Source organism: Rhineura floridana, chromosome 2 (assembly GCF_030035675.1).
Source record: "Rhineura floridana isolate rRhiFlo1 chromosome 2, rRhiFlo1.hap2, whole genome shotgun sequence".
Classification (NCBI taxonomy): Eukaryota; Metazoa; Chordata; class Lepidosauria; order Squamata; family Rhineuridae; genus Rhineura; species Rhineura floridana.
Window position 1 is genome coordinate 22,741,324 of NC_084481.1, and position 16,929 is coordinate 22,758,252.

General features: G+C 41.7%; 1 protein-coding gene across 3 annotated transcripts in view; it reads left to right on the forward strand.

Moving 5' to 3' along the window:
* Positions 1 to 16,929, forward strand: part of PGAP1 (post-GPI attachment to proteins inositol deacylase 1) — a 67,976-nt gene that overhangs the window by 37,876 nt on the left and 13,171 nt on the right. For all 3 annotated transcript variants that reach the window (XM_061608159.1, XM_061608158.1, XM_061608157.1), the window contains 6 exons: positions 1,215 to 1,281; positions 10,748 to 10,856; positions 11,968 to 12,006; positions 14,421 to 14,514; positions 15,284 to 15,374; positions 15,566 to 15,763. In XM_061608159.1, coding sequence (XP_061464143.1) covers positions 1,215 to 1,281; positions 10,748 to 10,856; positions 11,968 to 12,006; positions 14,421 to 14,514; positions 15,284 to 15,374; positions 15,566 to 15,763 — 598 coding nt within the window. The remainder of the gene's footprint in view (positions 1 to 1,214; positions 1,282 to 10,747; positions 10,857 to 11,967; positions 12,007 to 14,420; positions 14,515 to 15,283; positions 15,375 to 15,565; positions 15,764 to 16,929) is intronic.

Here is a 16,929-nt window from a genome sequence, read left to right on the forward strand (position 1 = left end):
GGAGAGAGAGTAAGAAAGTCTCTCTCCCTATGAGATAGTTACAGTTACATACCTATGGCAAGCAAGCATGGTCATTACCATATTAATGAGAGGAGGGGTTTCCAATGCATGTGAAGAGTACTTTCTAAATGTCATGTACACACTTTCATGACTCTAGTTAATTCCAGTTTAAATGTTTCTGCCAGATGTCAAATGTTTCTCTTAGCTACAGCCTCTGCTTTTTCCCTACACAGACTGACACTGTACTATTTCCCAATTTCCCCTAACTGCAGTCTTGGCAAGCTGCTCTCACATTATTATGATTAATATAAAAGCCATTATAAGAAACAGTGTGAAGCATATTGGTGATTAGGGTCTCTAAGGAGGGGCAAGACCACCATCCTTCCTTACTAGACTCTATTCTGATTGTTTAGATTTGGTGTATATATCCATGTGTGTAAGCCTGCCATTTTTAAATTGTCACTTGAACTGGGTGCCTGACTCCATCCCTAAAGCTGGCAATCTGATGCCACTTAAGATGGAAATGGGTTAACTGAACTGAACAAATATTTTATTTTATGTTCTGGGAATGAGCTTCCTGTTTGTCTTGGTGAGTGGAACAGTTGCCACTTCTCTTTACGGCATTAGCAGCTTTCTTTCTCTTTTTCTGTGTCTACCTGAAGAGTTAGAATCGGGGTAAACCATGCTGCTTTAGCCTGCAATGTGACATAAACAATGAGAAGTGTAGCTCAGTACAAAATTTAGATAGACAGACAGACAGATGCAGATGAGACAAGATAGACGAGACGAGTTGGCAAAGAAACAAACATTTTAAAATACTGATTCATAGTCTGAACATCAGAGCATAATATCTGGACAACTTGAAGATGATTATTAGAGTAAGAAACTGCCCATAATTTTTGTTTCAAATGTTGTTATATTTACTTATAATTCTTTCCAGCTGTCCTTTGACTGTTTTTTAGATTACAGTTATTAAGATCTACACAGAAAGAGTCGAAGGACATCTGAACCTTATGGTTGGTCTCTGTCACTGTCACAGTGGAACCTAACGTACTACAAAATACTCCTTGAATTTGCTTTTTGTTAATTATGTTTTGAATAGCTTGATCTTAATATTTGCTGTAGCAAAGTTTTGTTTTGTTTTTGTAGTTATCCAGGTTTAAATAGCCTAAAAGCATTGTGTTTTATTATGTTCTTTCATTTGCCTGTTTCAGAAAGAAAACCCAGTGTGTACCAACTTCATATACCATGGTCAAATGAAGACTCTTTAACTTTGTCACAGTAAGGATTTCTCTGATGTCTTTACAATGCTGATAAATGGCACATAATAGGGACTTTCATAGATGATATGAATGCATTCTCACAGTATGCAGGTAAATGGGATTACACAGTTTGGGATGGCATTAGAAGAGCTTAACTTAGTGTTTTCATGGAGGATTGAAGATGTTTTGGGTCACAGCAAGACACTAAACAATAGTGCGCAATTAAATCTGTTTTGTTTATAATATATATAAGAAGGAAGTATTGCTGATCAGTTCCATGAAGTAAATCAGCATATTTGTTTTTTCCCCGTGCATGTTAGATGCTCACAGGTGGGATGAGCTCACCTTGTGGTTGAAGGCAAAATAGCAAAGTTTGATTTCTCTTGAATCCTCTAGCTTCCTCTTAGCTTCTGATAGCCAGTCCTATTTTGCCTTCACAGTTTGTGGTCGCATACTTTGTACCCTCTGCTCACTGTCTTGGTTCCTGCTTCTTTCAGGCTTGTATTTTGTGTGTATTCTGTGTGTTTGTGTAGGTTTTGCTAGCTAGTCTTGTATTTTTGTGTTTTACTAACAAAAGAAAGCTCAGTTATCGTCTTGCCCTTTCGTTCTGCCTCAATCCCTTCTCGTGTAGCTGTCCATGCTGTTAAGCCGTGCTAGAGGGGTTTGTGACCTTACCCAGCCCAAGCCACGATACAGTGGTATTCAGTCCCTGCCTCCCACCTCACAGAGCTGTGATACAGCTATATTGGCCAAGCCCTGAGACAGCTGTATTTAGCCTCCCGCCTGGCAACAACAGCAGTCGCTTTCTGCAATGGGGAAAGCTAAAGAAAAATCGGCCACATCGTCTAGAAAGTCCCAGCCGCTACTGCCCTTACCTTACCGACTAGTGCCTCTAAATGCTGCAGCAGGAATCCAGGCAGCTAGCGCCATCCCCTCTTCCAATAGGCTGGGGGTTGTTTTGGCGGCTTCTTTATTAGTGGGGGGGGGATCCTCCGGCTATGTCTGCAATGTCCCTTACCACAGCACTCCACCCTCTCCCCACGACGTCCCTGCGGTGTCAAGGAGACCCGGGTGATAGGCCCATGTTGTTTTCCTTGGAGCAACAGTCAGTTCAAAATGCAGGATGCAAAGAAGGAGGAGGGGAAGAAGGCTTTTTGGCGGGAAGCTATATAGCATGCCAGGGAAGGCATTGCTTGCTGAAAGATCAGGAGCAGTTGTCAGAGAATAAAGGGGAGCAACATAGAAGGGAGCTGGCAGCAGTTTTTCCCTCAAGCTCATTGACTGAGAGGTTTGTAGGCTTTGGGGACGCTGCCTTACCAAATGTCACACAGACCCAACTGAAACACGGCCAGTACCTATGCAGGCTATGATGCCAGCTGAAGCAGAGCCACTACAGGTTATGATCCCTTTGAACCCTCCTCTCAGCCATCCCTCGTGCTCAGGGAATTTACAGATCCCTCAGCCAGTTCAGTTGCTCCTGAGATGCTATTACAATTAAAGGATATTTTGTTGGCAGACCTGGCTAGCGATCTGGCTGCTACTGTGCAACCCTTGAGGACTCCCCCCCCATGCTAATATGGATATGGCCAATAATGGGATGGTGGCCAATACGACTGACAGGGGACAATCCTTACCCTCATCAGCTGCCCATCAGCCTCAGTCTAGTCTCTCTCACTCTGCACAACCCATGCTATCTCAGGCTCCACAGTCTCTTGTAAGGCATCGGCCTCAAAGAGACCATGGGAGTTCTTCCCCAGACCCTCACGCTGTATACAGAGGCAGGGCGTCTCGCCATTCGGAGGTGTTAGACGATACAGACACAGAGTTAATTGTTTTAGATGAAGTGGAATGGAGTGGCACTTCTGAGACGGAAGAGGTGTCTTCAAATCGAGTTTTTCAAGAACCGCATTATCTTCCACTGTTACGCAAGGCAGTAGAGACATTAAACTTGAACATTTTAGAGGAGCCTTCCACTCCAGACTTGGCTACCTTAACACTGGTGGTGGTTTGCCCAGATCCCAGGCCTAAGGCCAGAGTGGTCAAACTGCCTTCCATGCTTCCTAAGGTCATCAAAGCGGAATTTGAGACTCCTTTGCAGTTTAAGAAGTCAGTCCCAATGGCTAATAAGTATTATCTTCTGGACCAGGCCATTATGGATCAACTGAAACTTCTGCTCATAGATGGTCCCATGCAAGGTTTAGTGAATCCCTCTTTGAACCTGAAGGACCCTGATATGCAACTGAAGGATGTGGTTGAAAAGACATTGGATTTGGGATTGCGGCATGTGTATGATGCAAGTGCTGTCTCTAAGTGCGGTGGCTTCAACTTCGGTGTTTGCATGAGCTACTCTTCTGTAGTTAGAGGAACTGTTTGACAACTCTCAGCAGGATCCTGCCTGTCATGAACCTGTATATGTTCATGAGTTATTAAAATCCATAAAGGGAACATCTTGGTTCAAGCAAAGAATTCTGGGAGTTTAAATGTTAAGAAAGACAGGCCTCTGATAGAATCCCACTTAGGTTTCGGTTTCCAGCTGAGGACGGTTAAGAAGAAGCCTAAACAGAAACACCTGGCTATCTGTGCTGATTAACAAGTGCCTGGCACCCAAGGTCGTTCTTGGCCTGTACAGTGAAACACCGGTTGGGAGGGGGGCCTGGAAGGCACGAAAGAGTGAGAAACATCTAGAAGGGGTTACATCAGACATTTTCTGATTGGTTCCTGAATCCTGGACCGTTGGGATTCTTTCCCTTAAGTATAGGGCTGGGGACCTATAGCCTTTGTTCTCTGCTGCCTTGGTTCCAGAGTTCCATAGCTTCCTGCCTTTTGTGGTTCCATGGTGTTGCCTATGGGAGGTAACCTATGCCTGGTTCCACAGTCTTGTCCTGTTTTATTGGATGAGTTTCAGTTGGTACAGCTCGAGGATGTGGACAAGGTACTTGGACAGATACGGGCGACCACTTCCGCTCTGGACCCTTGCCCCTCGTGGCTAATAAAAGCTAGCAGAAATGGAACGGCCGGCTGGGCCAAGGAGGTGATTAATGCCTCGTTACGAGAGGGAGTGGTCCCGCCTTGCCTGAAACAGGCGATAGTGAGACCGCTCCTAAAAAAGCCCTCCTTGGACCCTGATAACTTTAACAACTATAGGCCGGTAGCAAATGTTCCGTTTCTGGGCAAGGTTCTAGAGCGCGTGGTCGCTCGCCAACTCCAGGCTCTCTTGGATGAAACTGATTATCTGGATCCATTCCAATCCGGCTTTCGGCCGGGGTTTGGTACAGAAACAGCCTTGGTCGCCCTGTATGATGACCTCTGTCGGGAGAAAGACAGAGGGAGTGTAACTCTGTTGGTTCTCCTTGATCTCTTGGCGGCTTTTGATACCATCGACCATGGTATCCTTCTGGGGCGACTCGCGGATTTAGGAGTTGGAGGCACTGCTTGGCGGTGGCTGTGCTCCTATCTTGGGAATCGTCTCCAGAAGGTGATGCTTGGGGAACACTACTCGAGTCCCTGGGTGCTTCAGTATGGGGTTCCGCAGGGCTCAGTTCTGTCCCCCATGCTTTTTAATATCTATATGAAGCCGCTGGGTGAGGTCATCAGGAGTTATGGAGTGCGTTTCCAGCAATATGCTGATGATACGCAGCTCTATTTCTCCTTTTCATCTTCTTCAGGTGAGGCTGTTGCTGTACTGAACCGCTGCCTGGCCGCGATAATGGACTGGATGAGAGCGAACAAACTAAAACTCAATCCTGACAAGACTGAGATGCTGTTAGTTGGGGGGCCCTCTGCTCAGATGGTTGATGTCAGACCTGCCCTAGATGGGGTTACACTCCCCCTAAAGGAACAGGTCCGTAGTTTGGGGATCTTATTAGATCCGCTTCTGTCACTTGAGGCTCAGGTAGCCTCGGTGGCACGAAATGCATTTTACCAGCTTCGGCTGGTAGCCCAACTACGACCCTATCTGGACAGGGAGAACCTAGCCTCAGTTATTCACGCTCTGGTAACCTCTAGATTGGATTACTGTAACGCTCTCTACGTAGTGTTACCTTTGATAACGATTCGGAAACTTCAGCTAGTGCAGAATGCTGCGGCCAGAGTTCTTACTGGGACGAAGAAATTCGACCACATAACACCTATTCTGGCCCAACTGCACTGGCTTCCAATATGTTTCCGGGCCAGATTCAAAGTGTTGGTTCTTACCTATAAAGCCCTTAACGGCATCGGACCGCAATATCTGATGGAACGCCTCTCTCGCTATGTTCCTACCCGTTCACTCCGCTCGACGTCTAAGGCCCTTCTCTGGGTCCCAACCCATACAGAGGCCCGGAGAACAGTAACAAGATCTAGGGCCTTTTCGGTGGTGGCCCCCGAATTATGGAATGCCCTCCCAGATGAGATACGCCTGGCGCCTTCCCTGTCATCTTTCCGGCGCCAGGTAAAAACCCACCTCTTCACCCAGGCATTTTAATGTATTTTAATGTATTTTATGCTTTTTAATCTTTATTTTATTTCTAGTTTTCTTTTACTTTGTTTATATAATGTTTTATATTGTTTGCGCAATACACACTTGCTGTATTTTAAATATTGTGGTTTTATCATGTTGTACACCGCCCTGGGAGCTGCTAGCTATAGGGCAGTTTAGAAATGCAACTAAATAATAAAGTAATAATAATTGCTTTGTGGTTAACATCATTCTCTCTTAGGAGAGAAGCCACTTCAACCATCTACCTCATGTGTAAGTATTAGGTTAGAAAAGGTTGCTATTTTTCTGTTGTGTGTATGAATTCTCTTGTTTGTACCTAAACCCCTGTTTGGGTGTATGGTCGTAAAGGATTACTTGCTGCTATATTTTGATGTGCACTTATCTATTTTAATAAAGCTTCTTCTATTTAACCTGGTGTGTTCATTGAGAGAAAGGGTGGTTCTGAATTCAGCACCTTGGCCATTCTCAGTCACGCAACTACCAAAGAGGGAAAAAGAAGTTAAAAGCTTAATTCTATTTTGTGGGTTTTACCAGAGGTTTCCTGACAAGGAGTGTAAGCTTGGCTCTTGTCTTTTTGGACCTTGGTTTACCTAGTGTCTGGACTCAGAGATCCCCTGACTCTGAGTGGTACCAGTAAAAGGGGTGGTGGCAGCCTACTATTCTACCTTGCAGGGTTGGCGTTGGACACACAGCCTTGGCAAGGGTGAATTGGTATAGTTTGGTTCCAGATCAATTGCCCTAAGGGTGGGAATTGGGTCTGACGCATGATCCTAGTGCCTTGACGGCAGGGATTCATGACACTGCCCAGATCCAGAAAAGCCTTTTGAAGGTTTCTAGAGCAGTGGCCTTTATGGCGGATGCTTCAATGGATGTGGTTCAATTTTCTGCTAGGGCATTGGCAGAGGGTGTGTTTACCAGAAGGACCCTGTGGCTACGTCATTGGGAAGCTGATGCCACAGCCTGCCCAAGTTTGGCTACAGAGGCCTACGTGGGGAGAAAGATATTTGGTTATGGAGCCTTGGAGAAGGTTTTGGTTGAGTCTAGGGACAAGAAGCAAACTATGCCATCTACAGAGAAAAGGGTGGATAAACGTACCTTTCAAAAATCTTACCATCCATATGCTCCAGGGCAACCCTCCCAGTCCTTTTGTAACCAAGGTCAGTCTGGAAGGGGTAGGGATGTTCAGTCCTTTCGTCCTTTTCCTACAGAGGACAATGACAGCAGTACACCGGAAAGCCCAGTTCAGGAGTGTCGACACAGGCACACAAACATCAGTTCTGATTACACCCTTTCTCCCATAGGAGGCCGTTTACAACTTTTTTCAGACAAGTGGAGCAACATCACTCCAGATTGCTGGGTGATACAAATGATTTCACATGGCCTCCGCTTACAGTTCACCTCCACACCGCTTTCTCCCATCCCCCTTTCCATCAAATGCAGACAAGAGGACCAGGATTCAGGGGGCGATTCACCATTCCTGCACATTGCGGCGATCGAACCAGTAACTCCAGGGGAGAGTTACTGGGATATTTATTCCTTTTCTTCACAGTGGCCAAAAGAGATGGCTCATTCCGGGCAGTATTTGATCTCAAGCATCTCAACAAGTACATCCGATATCGCAAGTTCAGGATGGAAACCCTGATGTCTATCAAAGAGAACCTGTGAATGGGAGATTGGATGACATCAATAGATCTCAAGGAAGCCTATCTGCATGTCCCGGTATATCAGGGACATCAGCGTTACCTCACATTCGTGAACGGCCAGCACTTGCAGTACAAGGCAATGCCTTTCAGTTTGGCATCTGTCCCCAGGGTGTTCACGAAGATCATGGTTACCCTGCTGGCACACCTCAGACTGATGAGTGCATGTCTATCTATACCTAGACAAACTACTCATTCGATCACCATCAAAGTTAAAAGCTCAGGAGGACCTTTCTTGCACTCTGGCATGCATCAAAAACCATGGTTTCCTGGTCAGCCACCTCCATCCATCCTTTCGTATTCTACATCTGGGGGCCATAATAGATATGGAGGCGGGAACTATCGCCAGAGTGAGTGACCAAGATCCAATCGGCAGTGCACTCCATCAAGTTGGCCCACACTGTGGATCTCATGAGGTTGGCCAAAATCCTGGGTCTCATGATTTTGGCAATTCAGGTTACCCCTTACGCGAGACATTATTTGCGACCTCTTCAGTGGGCATTTACCATTCCAGAGCGATATGGCATCCCAGTGCCAGGTGCTGATGCCAGCTTTAGTAGATATTCTCTTTACTGGTGGCTGCAGACCTTGAATCTGCAGCAAGGGGTGCCCTTCAGGGATCCCCAATGGACAGTAGTCACGATGCCAGCCTAACAGGCTGGGGTGTTGTGTGCACTGGTGACAAGGTACAAGGGAACTGGACTTTGGAGGAGGTTGGACTTCCCATCAATCTCTTGGAGGTACATGCCATCAGACTAGCCCTACAATACTTTGCCATGAGGAGAAGCCTGGGGGCGGTACTAGTGTGCATTGACAACGTTGCAGCCAAAGCTCTTGTGAACCGGCAAGGAGGAACAAGATTCCGACTTCTTCAGGAAGAGGCAGACATCTTGATGAGCTGGGTGGAAATATGCCCAAACTCCCTGGTGGCGGAGTACAATCAAGGGATAGGATAGTGTGCAAGTGGACTGGCTCAGCGGATAGCATATACAGCAAGGAGAATGGAAACTACATCCCAATGTGTTCAGACAGATATGCAAAAGGTTTGGCAGGATCCATCTAGACCTCTTTGCATTGCCTCAGAACCATCAGATCCCCCCCTTCTTCTCCCATTATGCAGATCCAGCAGCAGAGGCTACAGATGTGCGAATGGCCCCTTGGAACTCTATACGCTTTTCCACCAGTTCCTCTGCTACCTTGAGTCTTATGTCAGGTTTGAGAAGAATCAGCCAAAGTGATACTGGTAGTTTCTCATTGGCCTCAGCATCCGTGGTTCTCATCCCCACCATGGCCATTGCCACATCAGAAGGACCTACTGACTTGGGGGATCTGATTCACCCAGACCCAGCCTGGCTGAATCTTTACACATGGAGATCGACCAGGAAAGACTCTTAAAAATGGGCTTACAATCAGCAGTGGTCCATACAATGTTGGCATCCAGACAACCATCTAGATAAATCATTGGGATCGCATCCTTTTGTGAGGCGCTTTCTTAGGGGAGTGACTATTTCATCTCCACCAGTACAGCATCGTTTCCCATCAGAAACCACCATTTGAACTGTTGAATTCCATGACTTTACGCATCTCATCCTTCAAAGTCCTGTTCCAGGTGGCAATTATGTCAGCCAGAAGGATGTCGGAAATGATCACTCTATCAGTAGATAAACCATTTTGTATTTTCAACAAAGATAAGGTAATCCTACGTACTAACCCTCCTTTCCGTACTAAAGTCCTTTCCTCTTTTCATTGTCAGCAGGAGCTTATTTTATCATCTTTCTGTCCTTCTCCTATCCATCTGGCAGAAAAGGCATGGCATTCATTAGATGCGAGATGGGCTTTAAAGGTGTACATTACCAGAACCAAGCTTTTTTGTAAGACAGATTCCTTGTTTGTATGATTTCACCCATCTACTTTAGGCAATGTGTCCTTATCCACCCTGTCTCTGCGGATCAATGCTTATATCGCCTTGGCTTACACCAGTCAGAATCTGGAGCTGCCAACTAAGATCATAGCGCGTTCCACTAGGGCAGCAGCCACTTTGGCAACTTTTTTCCTCAACACCCTCCTTCATGAGGTGTGTAAGCAGCCACATGGGCTTCTCCCAATACATTCACTAAACATTACAAGGTCGATAGGCATGCCTCAACTGAGGCAGCCTTTGGGAAATGAGTCTTGCAGCATGCTCTTCCAAAATTATAGGCAGCACATCATTTATGGGTCAGCTTGGGTATGTCCCACCTGAGAGCATCTTACATGCACGGGAGAAGAGACCTTCGGTCTTACTGTGAAAAGGTATTCTATGTGCATGTAAAGGTGCTCTTAGGGCCCTCCCTGGGCTGCATATCTCTGGGACTTATACATGTTCAGGTTCTTACTGTATTCTTTTACTTTTTAGCAGAGTGCTATTTGTTGTCTGGTTTTTGCATGCACTGTTTGTTAGTTCTTTTTCTTATGTATTGCTTTTCATGTAAGAACCAGCTTTCTGAGGCTAAGGGGAAGCTAGAGGATTCAAGAGAAATTAAACAGTGCTATTTTGCTTTCGACCACAAGGTGGAGCTCAAGTCTCACCTGCACGTTGAAGACTGTTTTATGGTAAGACCAAAGGTCTCTTTTCTTCATGGGAGTGCTTTTGGAAATATTCAAGTAGAATCATCCATGTTGAAAGCATTGTGCTGGAAATCAAAATATATGGGAATTTTTCAGGAAAGGTCTTTTAGAAGATTCTTGCTCATGCACATTTCCTCACAAATCTACATGAGATATGGGTTTGTCATGATGGTTTCATGTTGTATACCTCTTGTAGAATAAGTTCAAAAAGAGTTCAGTTGGAAGAAGCTTGGCAGTGGCCTGGCACAGATATCTTGATGATCACTTCATCATGGACTCAAGCATTCCCTTTGGTCTGGCAAATTCCTCCCTGCTTTGCTGGTTTTATTGTTTTAGTGTTATCTCTACTGTTCATAACCATGGTTCCTATCTTAATCAGAGTTTGCAAACTAACTTCAACCATACTTTCAGTGTCTGGATAATATGGAAACTATGATTAGTGGTAGTGCAGGTGTAGTACCAGATTAGTGGTAATTTCAGGGGCCTTTGTTAAAAGCTCTGAATGTCTGAGCTGTTCATTATAAAATTTCAAGTGAGACCTGCGACAAAATGTTACGAGTAACCTCCCTTATAAAATGAGTTTTTCTGTCTCATGCTACCATACATACTAGCAGTGTTGCATCAGAGTTTGTTTTTATTTTGGACTGGATAAGTGTTCATTGCAGACTTTTTTTAAAAACAACAACACATTAACACCTTAGGGTTCCATCTTCAACTGAGATTTCTGCAAAACTACACATTTCACAGCCTGAAAATGACACTGCTGTTCCATTGCTGAATATTTATTCATCTTCAGATTGTCAATATGAAGTAAGTAGAAGCCTATATGAAGTAAGTAAAAAAGTTGTTTCACCTGTTTTCCTTCAAAACAAAGGGGAATATTTTCTGTATTGTAATGAAAAACAGTGAAGGTCTTTTGATGCATAACTTTTGATGTTGTCTTGGTCATGCTGCAGCTAACTGTAAGTTTCTTATGCATCAACATTGGGGAGGGCCTTCTTGGTAGTGACACCCCAGTTTTAGAACTCTTTATTTGCCTAGGTCTTTGCTGAATAATTAGTGCCTGGACCTGTTGATTAATGTTTTGTTCTGCTGGAAAATGTCTTGTCCTGTTTTATTGGATGTGGTTCTATGATTTTATATGGATCTGAATTTTAATTGTTACCCATTTTGAGACTGATCCTCAGTGAAGAGTTGGTAAGAAGACCCATTTAGGGTAGAAATGTGTTTGGTCTATTATATAAGTGTTTGTCATGTAATATTTGGTTTGTCATAATATTGTTGGCTATATCAATTGATATTTGGATATATTCCATATTTAAGTCAATACCATAGAGTGTTTAGAGTTTTTATTTTCCCCCTGTATTGTTACAAACATATTGATTGATTGAGATAAAATTCAGATGTTTTTTTCTATTTTGTTAACTTTGACATTAATACTTTTCAGACATGGATATACAGACACAATTCTGTATTGCTATTCATTTCTTTAGGTTGGGTTCATATTTCCTTGTTCTTTCACCTCATTATTTAAGAACTAACAAGATATGATTTTGATAGCCAGTCCAAATTAGGAGCCTAGCCACTCTATTTTGAGTTTAACGTTTCCAAATAATCTTCAGAGGTATCCTCATAAACAATACATTGCAGTAGCTTGATCTGGAGGCTACAAGAGTGTGGATCCCTATGGCCAAGCAATCGGATCTCCAGGAGGGATTGCAGTTGTTACACCCCCCCTTAACTAGTGCAGACCAAGGCTATTTGGACTTCCGCTGACACTGCTGGACTGATAAACATCCCCAAACTGCACACCTTATTTTATCATGGTACTGAGAGTGTTTTTAGTAGTTTGTTATTACACTATTTTAGTTTAAATGTTTTGTGTATAAAAGCTATTTTTTAAAATGTGTGTTACAACTAGGTTACTATCAAGACCTCTTTTCTGCAAGTTCTTGGTCAGGTAAGAATATTTTGTTTAACTTGATAACTTATGTTTATGCATTATAAGGTTCAGAAATAAACGACTTGTAACTTGATCAAATAAAAATATTAAGTTCTGTTAGTGTAATGTGTGGTTTAAAAATATAGTTACAACAGTGTTGTCTAGTATGCCCCAAAAGTAGGGGTGCTCCAGGTTTGTCAGCCCTCCTAAACCATTCTCATCTGTGGAGCTGGTGCAAGGAGTGGTGGTGTGGAGCCATCAGAAAATGCTCTGTTCATAAGATATCCAGCTCATGCATATGCTTACAGGTGTCCTTTCACTAAGCAATAGCATCCACACATCATGTCAAGAACAATACAGTGCAGTCTACATCTGTGCTACAACTGGAAAGTTGAAAATATCTTGAATGTGGACCAACAAATGACTTGCTCAAGGCCTTAAATGCAATCCGGTCCCCAAAACATCAGATCACTCTGCTCAACTAACACTTGCCACTACTGCACTGTGCCCATTTTAAAGAAGGCAAGCAGTTATGATCACAAATCATTTCCCTTTGCCTTAATAGGAAAACAAGTTAGAGATAATTGATAAGAGGCATAGTTGTTCAGGAGAGAATAAGGCTAGTACACATGTGGCAGAATCCATCACCACGTAGCAAGTAGAACCAATTATGTATGTCTTCCATCTGAAGGGCTTGTGGGTAAGATTAAGGCTACTGAAAGAATGCAAGGGGGTGCATTATGAAGGCAGTTTAAAATAGCAGACTCTGAGAATTTATAGACTGCCTTTATTACTGGACACTATATTCAAAACCTGGCCTTCCCTCTTCTCCATTGAGGGTCTTTGCAAACTCAAAAGTCTGAAGCTTTGACAGTATCCATAGAATGTAGGAGTAATTCCCATTGATAAGGCTTATTTATGAGCAAACATGCATAGGATCATTCTGTACTCTATAGTGTTAAATATATGGTTCTCATGGTTCCTGTATATGTCCTTTGTTTACCTACAGCAACTAAAGTAGCAATTTTCATTATGTTAAGATTGCTATACTAAATTTAAATGTACTCTTGAAAATGGTAGGGTTTCGTTTTGATTAAATAAGACTATGTTTGGGGTACATTTAGAATTGCTAACTTTTCAGAATCTTTTAGGAGTGTTCTCAAGCATGTAAGCCAATAGGATATGATAGATACTGCATACTTCAATTTTCAAAAAAGCTTTTGACAAATTTCCTCACCAAAGATATCTGAGGAAAATTAGTAGCCATGGGATGAAAGCAGTGTCCTCTTATGGACTGCTAAGACAACAAAAGACAGGAAATAACAGGTAGGAATAAATGAACAGTTTTGTAATGTAGGAAATAAATAGTGAGATTCCTCAGTGATTGCTGCTGTTTATTTTATAAATGATTTGGTGTCAGTGGTGATTAGTGAGTTAGTTTTACAGATGACATTAATATACATTATCTCAGTAATTCTTAACAATCTGTGAAACATGCCTATATTACAGGTGGTAGGGCTGAGGCTACAACAAAATGGGTTGCCCAAGGCCATCCAGCGAGTTCATGGGTGGACTGATATTTGATCAAAGATGTCCAGTTCATCTTCTTAACCGATACAATAGCTCTCAAGATTATTACAGTTATTCAATATTACGTTATTCAAGATTAAATCTGAAGCAGACTGAAAAGCCCTAAATGGATGTCTCTGAGCAGGGTGAGTCAGCAGCAGAGTAGCAACTGAAAATCATTTGTGTGAGTGAGTGAAGTGGTATAAATTGGGGCAATTCAGTTTTGTGTAAATTCTAGTTGTCTTAACTCAAAACAAGTCTACTCAACCTGTCATGCAATGGGCCTGACAATTTTTTTTGCTACTTACCTAGGACTGCAAAATGGGGTTGGGTTCCAGCCTGATTACACCTGATTATAAGCTTAAACTTGATTGTTCTAAATTGATACCATATTCTGGGTTTATAGATACAATTATAGAAACATTGCTGCATTCACATCCCCACCCTTTGGTGCTAACCCTGATATGTTTGCTAACTTGAAATTTGAGTAGCAGTCTCTGTGCTTTCTATTGACAATGGAAGCTGTGGTATTCATACTTGTGAAAGAAAAAAATGAGCTCTGTTGTTTTGAAGATAGAAACAATCTCTTGAGAGCTATTGTATCGGTTAAGAAGATGAACTGGACATCTTTGATCAAATATCAGTCCACCCATGAACTCGCTGGATGGCCTTGGGCAACCCATTTTGTTGTAGCCTCAGCCCTACCACCTGTAATATAGGCATGTTTCACAGATTGTTAAGAATTACTGAGATAATGTATATTAAATATTTAGGAAAAAAGTACTATGTAAGTACTGAGTTTCTATAAACGTGGGGTGATTTTTGCATGCTCCATTTTTCCATAAAGCATCCTTGTTTTGTAGGTATTAAGATTCCATGGTGGCATCCTTCCTGTGTACATTATTTCTAATATTCTTCTTGCTTATGGAAGACAGTTAAGGTCCCTAATTTCAACAGGTAACAACATTACGTGAAAAGATTTTTAAACACAGGTTTGTTTATCATTATAAAACTAGACAACAGTTTCATAGCACATTTCATTTGTAGTTCTGTAATCACCTTCTTATCCTCCTTAAAAATACTGAGATTTGTTGGAAAGTGGTTAATAACTGAGTAGGTACTCTGGGAATCCAAGAGGACAAAACTATTATATGGTTAGAATAAACAATGGATATTGTTTAGCATATTGTCTTTAGTAGGAATGTAATTTTATAACAAACTCTTTACAATGGCAGAATAGAGCTTTTAAAAATTAAGATATTTCTAAAGCTTGAGTTAAGTTTGATTTTTCAGTCGCTAGGGTAACACCCACCCAAGTTATACTTTGAATAGACCCACTGAAATCAGTAGGCATCCATTGATTTCAGTGAGTCTACTCGAACTTAGTTGGTTAGTGCCCTATAGGGCTTTTTTTTTGTCTGACTTGAAAGCTGAAAGAACATTGAAATGTATACATGGAATTGAGAATCCTTTGTCACACACAAAAATAGTGTCTAAAATTAAATACAACTATTATCTTAAAATCCTTTTTAGCTATCTGTTTTCTCACACCATATGTCCATTAGTAAGACAATTAACTGGTAAATAACAGTTTTACTACAATGGAATTAGTGTTTAACTATGGCTATATTGCTTAAAATGTATTCTGAATTTCTGGATATTTCTGGTTTTCTGTTGATCTTTTAATTTATTGTAAACATCTGATTATATTTTTTTCTTGTTCTAGGCCATTGTTTAGATTTTGTTCCTGCACTCACTAAAGCCGCCAAACCCTATATAGTAGAACCCATTGTTAATATTGTTAAATTCTTATTGGGGTAAGTTCCTTGCTAATATATGTTTTAGCTACACTGTGAAATGCTTCATAAAGCAATAAAAGTTCTCATTTTGTATAGACTTCTATAACATATATATTAAAAATATTGGTATTTGTAGCTAGGGTTTATATTATGCATTTTTCATAAGTAAGTAAAGCAAGTGACTATAATTTTGTTCTTTCTTTCCCCAGGCTTAACTGGCTAAAAGGAATTTGGGATATATTACTATTGCCAGAGCTGGATGCTGTTACAGTGAACAACCAGGACTTGTGGTTTCCTTTTGTATCTCTGATGCTCTTTATGTTTGGAAGTGGCATAGCTTATTGGGGTGGCATACTCTTCAATTCATCTCTAAGGATCTTATCCTCATTGTACTTAGCTTTGACCAGGTAAAAAAAAAAATTAAAGTCCTGAACTTCATTCACAAACTGACCCTTGCAGTTTACTTAAGCTTTATCTCTCTTTCCAGTTGAAGTGTTATTCTTTTTCAATCAAATTCTGAATATGTCTTTTTCATTTCATCAAGGTATCAACCATTCTGTTCTAGTTCTGCAGTGGTTGACTTCCATTTTTGCTCCTTGGCCTCATCATATCAAATTGTTTTAATGATCCTGCTTTTATTTTTGAAGGTCAGATAGCTTAGATATCATTTGTTGGCTTCAGGAGGCCTTTGACATGCCTTTCCATTATAGATCTTGGACATTGGAGTGAGTTTCTGCACTTACTGTACCAGGCAGAATGAAACATACAGCTGCAGTTGTTTATGTCTGTTGGCTTAATTAAACTTGATTTTTCCTTTCTCTCTCAATTTACTGTCTTTAAATTCTTGGATTGTATAGTTGATCTTTCTGCAAAGAACAGTGATCTGTTATTTAGGTCTCCTCTTTTTCAGAGTAACTCTGCTCAGCTTATCCAGGGCCAAGTACAAATAATCATGCTTTAGACTTTGACCCAGAAAGCCAGAAGATAATCATCTCCTTTCTCAGTATTTGTCCAGGATGCTATTCTCTTTAGAAAAAAATTCAAAAGAAGAAACTAAATCACCCCATTATGTCTGTGCAGTTATAATTCTTTTGTACTATGACCTCCTTTGGGAAATGTATATAATTAAAAAGCAGACTGATTCCCTGAATTTAAATACATTTAAAAATGGATCTTTAGTGACAATAATGCTTTTCCCCCCCCTGAAAGATAAAAGTCGATTTTCATGCTAAAAATCACATTTTCAGAGAGCCTGGATGTGGCATCAATAAGTTATATTAATAAATACCAAATTTTAAAAAACTGGAAGGGAAATATATGAAAAATAACATATTCTGACTAAACCTCCCTCCCTCCGCCAGCCCGTATAAACTTGGTTGAAATGCAGCACCAAACTATGGGGTTCTATCCAACGTAGTGCAGAGTCTGTTATTTAGTCAGCACAAGGATTTCTCCATGTAGAATGGAATGTTCTCCCTCCCCCAATGTACCCTCTAAATTTTGTTTTAGAAGTTCCCCAACTCTTTGGAGCAGATTTGGGGAGGGTGTAGGGCACATATGCGAGATGAGAGAG